The sequence below is a fragment of the Pseudorasbora parva genome, chromosome 9, assembly GCF_024679245.1.
Source record: "Pseudorasbora parva isolate DD20220531a chromosome 9, ASM2467924v1, whole genome shotgun sequence".
NCBI classification, from domain to species: Eukaryota; Metazoa; Chordata; class Actinopteri; order Cypriniformes; family Gobionidae; genus Pseudorasbora; species Pseudorasbora parva.
The window spans coordinates 47,283,586-47,296,182 of record NC_090180.1 but is presented as its reverse complement, the minus strand read 5'-3'; the positions used below and the strand labels follow the sequence as shown (position 1 = coordinate 47,296,182).

At 37.1% G+C, this 12,597-nt stretch overlaps 1 protein-coding gene across 2 annotated transcripts in view; it reads left to right on the top strand.

Annotated features, from left to right (window-relative positions):
• Positions 1-12,597, top strand: part of slc25a42 (solute carrier family 25 member 42) — a 34,926-nt gene that overhangs the window by 12,104 nt on the left and 10,225 nt on the right. For both annotated transcript variants that reach the window (XM_067452869.1, XM_067452870.1), the window contains 3 exons: positions 5,169-5,280; positions 7,696-7,721; positions 8,624-8,790. In XM_067452869.1, the coding sequence (XP_067308970.1) occupies positions 5,169-5,280; positions 7,696-7,721; positions 8,624-8,790 (305 nt within the window). The remainder of the gene's footprint in view (positions 1-5,168; positions 5,281-7,695; positions 7,722-8,623; positions 8,791-12,597) is intronic.

Here is a 12,597-nt window from a genome sequence, read left to right as displayed (position 1 = left end):
TACTTAATAGCGTCTAGAAATGAGCATGAAAAGTAAATAAATATAAAAAATAAAATAAAATAAAAAACATTGATAAATGTTTTCTCTAGGCATGCAAAGTTCTCACATTTTTTACCCCTCACCCGTTTGCATCCCTGAATATAACATAATTAGACATTTACAAGCAATTTTTAAAATGCCGGTCATTTTTGACCCGGAACACAAAAGGTGTTTTCAACACAGCACAAGGGTTCATTTTAAACTCTTTGAAGAATTTTAAAGTATTTTCTCGTCCTCATGCCATTCTGAAGCCGTATGACTTCATATGTGAGCATTCGGACCAGTAAATGCTCAGACACCATATCAATGCACATGCACTGTGTTGTTTGTGAATGCAGATGTAAAACCGGTTTGTGAGGGGTTTCAGGCTGGCCTTCGTTTGTGCAACAGGAAGAGCAGAAGATCCGTGTTTTGAAAGTGTTTATAGGAATACTCAGTTTATATTACTCAGTCGAGATTAACACTGTAAAGCCTGACAGTAATATTTACATCTAAAAGGTTCATTGAAAATTTAGACAAAATACAAAAACAACCCTAAAACGAAAGTTTGCATATGTTTTTTGTTGAGTGCCATATTTTATTTATTAGGCTTTTATATAGTGAGAATATGGAGGAAAAACAGCTCATTTTAATTCATAGGAACTAAACAAATATATGCAATTTGGTATATGCAGATGCTGATATATAAATTACATTCTGATTGTAATGTAAATCAATGAGGTCTATATAACAGATACTTGCATAAAATGCATACAAATAGCAATATCTGCCAATAAAATGCCGTAGTAAGATGAAATAATGCTTAGTTTTATGATCAAATTTCTAGTAGTTTTAAAGCATATAATGCAATGCAATACTAAAATGATTGACCTCCCTCAAGAGCCTGATGATGACCATATTTAATGCTCACATTTGAACATGATTTTTCTATTGAATGATGTATGGAAAATCAAGTAGTTTTGAACATCACAAAATGTGCATATCAAATATGATACAGTAGGGTTAAGATGGCATGCAAGAAAACATTTTACCATCGAATACCCTTTGAGTTTAAAGGCGGATTGGCCGTTTTATCAGTGGAAAATGTGTAACTCATGATCTATTTACAAGATGACAGAGCTCCGGCTTTCCATCAATGATCTCGGGATCAAATGTCCATTGGAAGAAAGATCCTCCGCTTGTCTCTAATTGTTTTAACCTGCGCCATCTCTAGATAACCTCAGTGTTAAATCGGTGACTCTTCTCTCTCGGGTTCTGTTGGGTCACCGTGTGCTTTAATGTAGTCGTGTTCCTGTCCTCTGATTGGTCAATCTAGTGCTCCAGCACTACCAGCTAATGTAACCTCTTTAATGAACATTAATATTTGGATTTTAAAAGACACTTGTATTTTGTATACTTGATTACTAAGTGTTGAAAGAGAATAGTTATTTATATTTTTATTTAGTCTATGATTTTCCAGAAATGTGGGATAATTTTAAGCTCAAAATAATGTCATACACTTAGAATAAGAGCTGTTATTATAGTTATTATCACGACCATCATTAGTTATTTTTAGCATGATTTTTCAGTTTTTATTTCCATGTGGGTTGCTGACCGTGGTGTTTACAGTAAATCCCATCGGTCATCTCACCTACGAGGGTTCACGTGTTCAAGTGTCTGTATTAGAAAGGCACAATTAATTTAAATAAAACCAAAATCGCTATATGGCTTAGTGCGATTATCAAATCCCAGGTGAAAAAGATGTTCTATTAAATGTATTAAAAATGCATTATAGTATATTTGTATTGTACTAAAAACATCCTCAAGTACATTTTTAATGCATTTGACCTTTTGGTAATACCTTTTATATTTTTATTAAATAGTAAAAATACAAACCCCATTCCAAAAAGTTGGGACACTGTGCAAATTGTGAATAAAAACAGAATACACTGATGTGGAAGTTTCACATTTCAATATTTTATTCAGAATACAACATATATGACATATCAAATTTTTAAACTGAGAAAATGGATCATTTTAGGGGGAAAATAAGTTGATTTTAAATTTCATGGCATCAACACATTTTATTGATTTATTTATTTATTATCCTTTATTTTACCAGGAAATAATCCCGTTGAGATTCAAAATCTCTTTTTCAAGGGAGTCCTGGCCAAGACAGCAGAAAAAATAAATAAATAAAAAATAAAAATAAAATAAAATAAATAATAATAATAACAAACAAATGAAAAAAAAATACAATAAAATACATATACACAAATAACCAAAAGAAAACATTTAACACTTTAACATCATCTCAACAAAATCACCAGCCGCACTCAATAACATCACATGTGCATTTAGTACTCAAATAGTCCTTTATCCTAGTTTTAAACTGTGTCATTGTCGGTAGATACTCAAATTTGAGCTGTTTCTGCAATGTATACCAGGAAAAAAGTGCAAAAACTTTAAAAGCACATCTGAAAAAAGTTGGGACAATGCCATGTTTCGCTCTGTGTGGCATCCCCTCTTCTTTTTATATCAGTCTGCAAATGTCTGGGCACTGAGGAGACGAGCTGCTCAAGTTTAGGAATAGGAATGTTGTCCCATTCTTGTCTAATACAGGCTTCTAGTTTCTCAACTGTCTTAGGTCTTCTTTGTCGCATCTTCCTCTTTATGATGCACCAAATGTTTTCTAATGGTGAAAGATCTGGACTGCAGGCTGGCCACTTCAGTGCCGGATCCTTCTTCATTCTTAAAATAATGTCATACACTAATATATTTAGAATAGGAGTCAGGTTCTTTTACAGTTGTTATTATAGTTATCACGACCATCATTTATCTTTTTTAGCATGATGTTTCTGTTTTATTTCCATGTGGGTTTATCCACCCCCCCAAATTGCCCTAGAATGGGATGAAATTAGTCTGAAAATGTTTAAAGGTCCTGTTTTTCGTGTGTTTTTGAAGCTTTGATTGTGTTTACAGTGTGCAATATAACATGAGTTCATGTTTCGCGTGTAAAAAAACAGTATTTTTCACACAATTGCCTTATCTGTACAGCGCTGTTTCCTCTGTCCTAAAAACGGCCTGATGATTTCCTTGTTCTATGAAGTCCCTCCTTCAGAAACACGTAACGAGTTCTGATTGGGCCGGCGCTTCCCGTGTTGTGATTGGACAGCAGCTTAGCGCACTGTCCCCGGAAAGGTCCCGCCTCTTACCATAACGGGGCGATGCGAGCGCTGAATGCACGCTCTTCTCCACGTGGGAGAGCAACGAGACCACGCCCCCTATTTTGCGTGTTCTTGTGGGCGGAGCTTTAGTCAACAAACGGGTCTAGTGACGTCACTACAGCAGGAAGTGCAGCGGTGTAGTCCAGACCGGCCGCTCGCTGTCGGCTTTGAAAGGGAACTTCTGTTAAATAAAATATCTTGCTTGGCATTGAACTTTGAGCTTTATCATTTTACAGGTATTATTTATGCTCTAACAGCAACATTACACACTAGCTAAAGTTTGAAAGATGGGATCGCGAAGAACAGGACCTTTAACAGATGCATACACAATTATCCATGAGCTTTATGAGATGCAGATGCATAATTGTGCAGGCATTTGTTAATAATTGACTAATTTCATCCCATACTCTGGTCTGTAGCATGTGGAAAACCTTTTTAATTGCTTCCATTGGGCACAGGATAATCGTGGATGTTTTTGTATCCTTCATATTTTGATGAACAGGGCGGATTAGTCTGTAGCTGAGCGGTTCTAGGCCTTGACTAGTCTGAAGTCAGTCAGGCGTTCAGCATGCGGGGACTTGAGGTTTGATTAATAAAACTGGTATTCAGACAATCCTCAGGTCATGTGTTTGTGGGTGTAAACAGATTAAGAGTGTGAATTTAAACCTGTTCTGCTTTATAAAGATTAGAGGGACGGCTTGAGGCGTTCCCAGAAGCCTCAGTGTGTGCTCATGTCTGGACATGTTTACGCCATCGCTAGATTAGTGCACATTCCAATGATTAACACTGGCTTTGCTTAACTATTGGCGGATTGATGTAGTTTATATGTGAAAATATTCATGAATCATTAATAATCTGTGTGTGTGTGTGTGTGTGTGTGTGTGTGTGTGTGTGTGTGTGTGTGTGTGTGTGCGTTTGTTTGTGTGCATTTGTTGTGTTTGTGTGTGTCTGTGTCTGCCTGTGTGTGTGTGTTTGTGTCTATGCGAATGTCTGTGTCTCTGTGTGTGTGTGTGTGTCTCTCTCTCTCTGTGTCTGATTGTGTGTCTCTGTGTGTGTGTGTGTCTCTGTGTCTGTTTGTGTGTCTCTGTGCATGTGTGTGTATCTCTCTGCGTGCGTTCGTGTGTGTGTCTGTGTGTCTAATTTTGTGTTTGTGTCTGTGTATGTCTCTCTCTGTGTATGATTGTGTGTGTGTGTGTGTGTGTCTCTGTATCTGATTGTGTGTGTGTGTGTGTGTGTGTGTGTGTGTTGTTTGTGTCTGTGTATGTCTGTTTCTTTGTGTGTGTGTGTGTGTGTGTCTATGTCCGTGTCTCTTTGTGTGTGTGTGTCTCTCTCTCTCTCTCTCTGTGTATGATTGTGTGTGTGTGTCTCTGTATCTGATTGTGTGTGTGTGTGTGTGTGTGTGTGTGTGTGTGTCTCTGTATCTGATTGTGTGTGTGTGTGTGTGTGTGTGTGTGTGTTGTTTGTGTCTGTGTATGTCTGTCTCTTTGTGTGTGTGTGTGTGTGTGTGTGTGTGTGTGTGTGTGTCCATGTCCGTGTCTCTTTGTGTGTGTGTGTGTCTCTCTCTCTCTCTGTGTATGATTGTGTTTGTGTGTGTGTGTGTGTTGTTTGTGTCTGTGTATGTCTGTCTCTTTGTGTGTGTGTGTGTCTATGTCCGTGTCTCTTTGTGTGTCTCTCTCTCTCTCTCTCTCTCTCTCTCTCTCTCTCTCTCTCTCTCTCTCTCTCTCTCTCTCTCTCTCTCTCTCTCTCTCTCTCTCTCTCTCTCTCTCTCTCTCTCTCTCTCTCTCTCTCTCTCTCTCTCTCTCTCTCTCTCTCTCTCTCTCTCTCTCTCTCTGTGTGTGTATGATTGTGTGTGTGTGTCTCTGTATCTGATTGTGTGTGTGTGTCTCTGTGTCTAATTGTGTTTGTGTGTGTGTGTGTGTGCAGGGTTTCAAACAGGGTCGGACGGTCTTGAACTCTCTTCTCTCAGGAGCGTTTGCAGGAGCCGTGGCTAAAACTGCCGTCGCTCCACTGGATCGAACCAAGATTATCTTCCAAGGCAAGAAAAACTCTTACTATCCTTCCATTTGTGTTTAAACGCTTATGGTACGTCCAAAATCACTTACTACTGTCTGAGTAGGTACTACATTTGAATATTAATGTGTTTATTTATATGGTTACTGTCACGTGACCTACCGGCGTCAGTTGCGTCGCTTCACTGGCATCCATAACTCATGGGATAGTCTGCGATACAGTGTGTGATTTAGTGGATGAGGTTGTTCTACACCTGTGTGAACTTGAGGAGAAATGACTATTCATCCACTGAACAGGTGCAAACTTTTAAACCGTTCATCGACAACAGGTCATGTGTAGATCCGGGGAGTTTGGGACACTCATAACGTGCACTTGATAATGCAACACGCCAATCATTCTCCCATATTTTGTAATGAGAATTGTTTATAAATCTGTTGTCAGCAAAAGTGAGGCTTTAAGGTCTCCAGTTACAACAGAATGAAGATGAATATTAAATAATATATTTTACAGTGCAATAGTATTATTACTATAGTAATATATTTATTTATTGCTTTGTTTTAAACATAATATTAAACAACAACCATAAAATAATAATAACTATTATATTTATTGTTATAGCATAGTCATATTGAATGAGTTCCATAAAAACAACAAAATTACAAGAGATTTTTTTGTTGGTATTTAAAACCTCTTAACCCTCACCCTTCTTTGAGAATTAAAAAAAAAACGACATACCCCAAATAAAAATGTCTGCAGCTCTTAAACCCTATGGTCTATATCCATAAATGTGGTCTTATTTTAAACTAGACACTTCAAATTATGTTACCCAAAAGTCATAATAACTCAAAAGTAGTATAGGGACAGATTAAAACAAGGGGAAATATGCATGTAAGTGACTCACGTTTTTATTTTTTTATTATTCCCTTATGGAAAAAATATGAGATTTTAATTTTAATGCCCTGAAAATAACCTAAATATAAAACTGAATGTCTGATCGTGCTTTGATTAAAATTTGAGGACGATTCTCTCAAAAATGTAGCTTCTGTAAGCTTTTATGTCAAAAAAGACTGGGCGTCCTTTCAATAAAGTCCAATTATATTAGAACATTTGTGTAATAGTAAAGAGTAGTTTTTATTCAAATAAATCTGCAATAAACTGCTAATTATAATGCATTTGCAGTCCCTGATAACTAAAACAACTATTTACAGAATTTACAAGTGTAAAAAAAACTCATTTAGTTGATAAAAACAGTCTCTCATTTAGTCTGCGGGTTGTGTGTAAGTGTGTGTGCTTACACTGGCAGGCGCTGGATACTAATGAATACTGTGGAGACGACGCTAAGTAAGCATGAGGTATTCACCAGTGCTTCTTACGACATCTCTTACAAAAATTACGCAAAATATTGTCTTTTGATTCGTTACTACATCCATCAATCAAATCTATGCTGGCTATGCATTGGCTAGGCATTGACAGGCTTATCCAACTGAAAGGACCGGCGAGTTTGACTGACAGATGTATCACCCAGTGACGCGCTCCCTTTCTAGGATGTGTCCTAGTGAGCTTGTGATTGAAGGAGAGAGACCTGGGAGGGTTTAATATGACCGGAACAGTCCACAGTACAGTGGAGATTGTCAAAATAATGATTATAATTGCTATTTCATTGAAAATGGACATGATTGATTACTCTTAACGCAAAGCGCTTATGCAAACAACGGAGGATTTTTCGTTTTTTCCCCTTATTTTTTCGTTGTTTTGGATTAAAAGTGGGATGCATTTTGAAGAGTGGACTCTTACACAGACGTGTATGCTGTTGTTTTGTGGATTCGTCCGATCTGATCTGAACGTCAGGAGATGAAAGATGAGTACCGCGTTCATTATGCTAATGTTTAAATAGCCACTGCTTTAGCATTTAATTTAACCCTTTCCTCTCTGGTGTATTTATTGCAAAAACGAGTTCAGAACATGAATCTTGAGTGTTTTAGCTTTCAAATGATGCATAGTTTGTGATAGTTGATTGAACAGTTTGTATAAAACAAAAGTAACTATAAGTAGACACGCCCACTTGCGTCAGACTCCCCGCCCACGATCCGGTGCGGATTAAGAAGTTAAATAATTTTTATACTCAAATTGACTGTAAATCCACATTTTAAAGCTGATATCCGTAACACGCTGATTGGAAGACACTGACACCTCATCAATGGAGAAGAAAAGTGCCGTTAGTGAAGAGAAACGAGGCCGAATGATCGTGATCGGTTGCAACGACATTCAGACATTTCATGACGTCTTTTGACTGTACAGTTTTATAATAAACCTTGCAGTCGCACAGATGTTTCATGGGAATGCATGATTCATTTCTTGTCTTTATTGCTGAAAAGCTGCTTTAATTCGTTTTTTTATAGCTGAAATAACATAAATATTTCTCTTTATCTTCCCATTATAGTGTCGTCGAATAGATTCTCCGCTAAGGTGAGTATCTTTTCAATGTGAATAAAATGTTCTGTGCCATTTTATTTTATTAATATTTAAATGACACGGACATAACAGTTACATTGGATAAAGTGTTTTAGCACATGCTAATTTTCAACACCTGTCCACGAGAGGCTTTTGTATATTGAGTAAAAAAATATAATGAGAATAATAACCATCCTGAAACTAAATAATAATAATATTTTTTATTTTATTTTTTAAACATAATAATAATGATAATAATACACAAAAGAATAAATTATAATGATAATAATTATAATAATAAAAGAAAAAACAACACTGCAAAAAATACTTTTCTGACTTAGTATGTCTTGTTTCTAGTCCAAACATCTAAAACTTTTTAAAACAAGAAGTATTTACTAGACAAGCAAAAGGTAATTGTTTTGGGAAAAAATAATTTAATTTAAAATTTGCAATTTGCTTAAAATAAGATAAATAATCTGACTGTGGGGTAAACTAAATAATCTTTAAACAACATTATTTTGCTTATTTGTGATAAAACAAGACAATAACTTTTGCTTGTCTAGTAAATTCTTCTTGTTTTAAGAATTTTTATATGTTTGGACTAGAAACAAGACAAAAATACTGAGTAAGAAAAGCATTTTTTGCAGTGAACAAAGACAGAAATACCATAAAATTACAATAAGAGAGGAATATATATATATAAATAATATGTACTGTTGTTTTGTTTTTAACCATTCTTTAAGTGCTCTGTAAAAACCATTGCCGCTAATCTCAAGATTTAAATTAGTAGGTAAAGCATTCCCGAGTTTTGGCCCCTTTGCCGAGTTTTGCACATGAACTGATAACCTGTCCACCTTGAATGCAATGCGAGTCACTTAAAAAGCATCTGCCAAATACATAAATGTTGTGGCTTCCAGGAGGCGTACAGGTTAATTTACCGCACATATCTGAAGGACGGCTTCTTCAGTCTGTGGAGAGGAAACTCGGCCACGATGGTGCGCGTCATTCCTTACGCTGCCATCCAGTTCTGCGCGCATGAGCAGTACAAGAGGATTCTGGGACAGTATTACGGCTTCCAGGGCAAGTGAGTCGCTGCACATGGGCATTTACATTCATTCATTTATCCATCCAAAGACACTTACAAATGAGAAATTCACTACCAGTGTTCGAACTATATCGTGGCCTTTGGGGGAGCCCACATTTCGAGTGTGTGTGTGTGGGGGGGGGGGGGGGGGGGTTGTGCGCGTGGAAGAGAGGACGTGTTTATTCCTTCACACACTGGTGAACGGGTCAATCTATTGCTTAATGCATTGCGGAAACTCTTAATATACAATTTACAATCATTAAAGAACATCTTTGATTTTAATGAAGGAAGAAAAAACAAGAATTGATAGGTCAAAAAGCCCACAAATAGTCTATAAACAAAGCATCCGGCTGTCTTTGAGTTCACATGAACGGTTGAAGTTACTCGTCATACAGAAGAATACCATAATTCCTCCATTTAATTAACGTTAGTCTTATTAGGACATCGATAGTCGCGCAGACCTATATCAACCCAGCCACAACACATAATTGGGAATAACATGCCTTATCACAGAATCGACCACAGAGGCCTGGGGTCAGCTTCCTTTGCTGTTCTTCCAGAAATCCAAGATCAAGAAGTGGATATTCGTTTTAGTTTTTTCTACGAATCTTTGCGTTGACATGTACTAAACATGAGTGGAATTAGCACCGCAGTGCCACCACACCTTGATGGTCATGACAAGAACAGCATGTATAGTTATCTTTATTGAAGGGAATTAGATTTAAATTGCCGTCATGCATGAATTAATTATATATTTTTAGCAATTTTACATATAATAATCCACGATGATCACATTACAGAAAACTGAAATTGCACCTCAAAATAACACGGTGTCAATATTTTTGAGACCCCCCCAAAATTTCTCAAATCACGTTTTCAGGGGAGCCCATGTCTTATTTAGGGGAGCCGAGCTCCCCCTAGCTCCCCCTTAGTTCGCACCCTGTTCACTACTGTATACTTGTTTCACGCAGTGTTCATTTTGACAGCAAATTCTGATTCAGGCCCCGTTTCAAGAAATATCTGCGTCCACACGAGATCACCGAAACTGACTCAAAAAGATGTAGTATACATGTGTGGCACTGTGTGCTAAAAAATGAGAAAAACTGAGTTGTGGCTAGAAGGGGTATAGCAGTGGTAGGAGATGAGACAAAATCTCACAATAAAATAACAATAAATACATTTGCTATTTAACGGATGTGTTTTATTTACGTCTACACCTACACCGTTCTCAGATTTATCCACTCTAGGACCCGGTTTAAAGAAATATCGGATTCATGCTTCCAAAACGCCGGATCCGTGTGGACGAAACGCTGATACGGTGTAATATGTATACGTATACAGCTAAAAATGTCTCCGTGTGGATGGGGCCTTAATTTTAGTCACAGTCTTTTTGACTAAAATGCCATCCGAAGACACTCACAAATGAGAAATTCACTACTGTAAGCTTGTTTCACGCAGTGTTCATTTTGACAGCAAATTCTGATTTTGTCTTAGTCATAGTCTTTTGACTAAAATGCCATTTAGTTTTAGTCTAGTTTTAGTCTCCAAAATCTAATGAGTTTAGTTCAATTGTAATGCATTCATTGAGCATTTAAGTGTTACATAACTGACTGTTACTTGAATATATGACAAAAAGGACATTTTGACATAATTGTGTTTTTGACCGTTCAAGTGCAAAAATACACGAAAGAGCTCAATTCACTTTTATGTTTTTTTTTTTTTTTAAACATTTATATAGTTTTTATAATGTTGTATTCGCCTTATTCACCTGGCGGCCATTTTGAAAACTCTAACGCCGTTGAGGGGTACACAAACCCCGGAAGCTGGACTCCGATACAGTACTAATCAATAGCAGCATTCTGTGTCCCTCACTTTCTGCCTGCTGTGTGTAACAAAATCATGTAATGCATCACTGATAATATGTTTATGTATATAGTTTTCATTTGTTAATGTTTTTTAATTTTAATTTCTAATGTTCTGCCCTTTTCTGGTACGTTTTTCCATACTTACAATATACAAGCAGACCATTTGTATTCCTCCATACCATAGACCGTAAAAAAATATGGACGACTCGACATCATCCGTTTCCGCTTGCCATATTTGAAGCTTTCAGGCGGGGGTGCACGGCGCTGACATCTTGGGACCGAGTCTGCGCAGTAGAGCGCAGGAAGTAGAGCAGGAAGTACAGCTGCGATATCAAAAGCCCGCCCACACTCTCGCAGATGCAGAACAATTAATTATGTTGGTGTGAAATAAACAGTTATGGAAATGTAGAAATTAAAGCTAAAGCTCTAATCTGCTCCCAAAAATTTCGAAAAAAGTCAGTTAGTGCCTCAGTGACAACTTCACTCAGAGAAGCCGTCAGTCTCAGCTGTCAATCATGGCGTCACACCCCCCGTTTTTATAGCATCAAATAACTAACTAAAACTAAACTTATTTTTAAAACGAACACCTGAAATGAAATCATCGTGATGATAACTGCCTTCAGTGACATAAACTAACTTTGGGGAAACATTTTTAAAGTGTAATTTTATTATTTAGTTTGCCTCGCGTCCATTAGAAATCACAGAGGAGCGGCTATACTGGGACCGGTCACCGGGGGGCGATCGAGGCGCGAAAGCTTCAGTAAATGAGAGGGAGACTGCAGGCTTGCTCCATACCAATAAATGTACGTAGTTACCATTTACAAACCTAGACCAGTGTGCCTGTCAATGTTTTTGAATGACTTATTTCTTTCTGATGTTCTGACCAGTTGTAAAGTTATGAAAGACATCATCCATGTGTCATAAAATTTTACTTTATTCTTTAGATAAATGGACATTTTATTTTACATATATGAAGATCCAGTAGCTTATACATACACATATCTCCCACATGTAAATTTACTGTATCAACTATAATACTGATCTGCCCACGTTGACACTATATGATTAAAATAAGCTTATAACATCACCGTTTTCTCCAGAATGACTACAGCCGAATCAAATTGTGTTGCAATATTGTCCTGTTTAACACCGTGAAGCTGCTTTGGATCAATCGGTATTGTAAAAGCGCTAAATAAATCTGACTTGACATGTCCCAGTCTTGCTTTTGCTTGAGTCTTTCGAACTTCGTCTGTAGTAAAATGCAGAAATTACGACCAGGATCCCTTCTGATATTTTTTTAATCCACTCTCCATGTAATCCCTTATCCTCCGGAAAACGGTGAAAGGTTTGTCCTCTGTAGGATTTTTTCCTGAGTGACGAAGTGCGGTGACACAGAATGCTGCTACTGATATAAATATAGTTTATTGTGTAAACAAAAACATATATATAATGCGTGACTTTTAATGATAAACAAGCTAGAAATACACCCAGACTCTTATTTCGAAATGTCTGCACCTCTATTGCAAGTTCAGATGAGGAATGTGCATCGTTACAACCGTCTAAAACACATTTCCATATAAACATGGTAAAGTAAACAGTGTCATTATTCCTCAGGATTAGTTGATAAACATTCCCTGTCATAAACGTGAGTTATTGAGCCGCTCTCAAGCGCTGTCGCGTGAAACGCCCCTCCCTAACATTTCCTTCTCGTTTTTATTCGTTAATGAAAATAGATTTCCGTCATACTTTTTGTCAGTTTTTATTTAGTTATCGTCTTGTTTTCGTCAGTGGGAAAAAAGGTTGTTGACAAATTATGATATAAATGATTCGTCAACGAAATGAACACATTTCATGCTTGTTTATACTGAGAGATGGGTTGAATTTTTGTCTGTGGTGACTGACAGCAGGACACACTTGCTGTACATAACATAATGAAGATTAA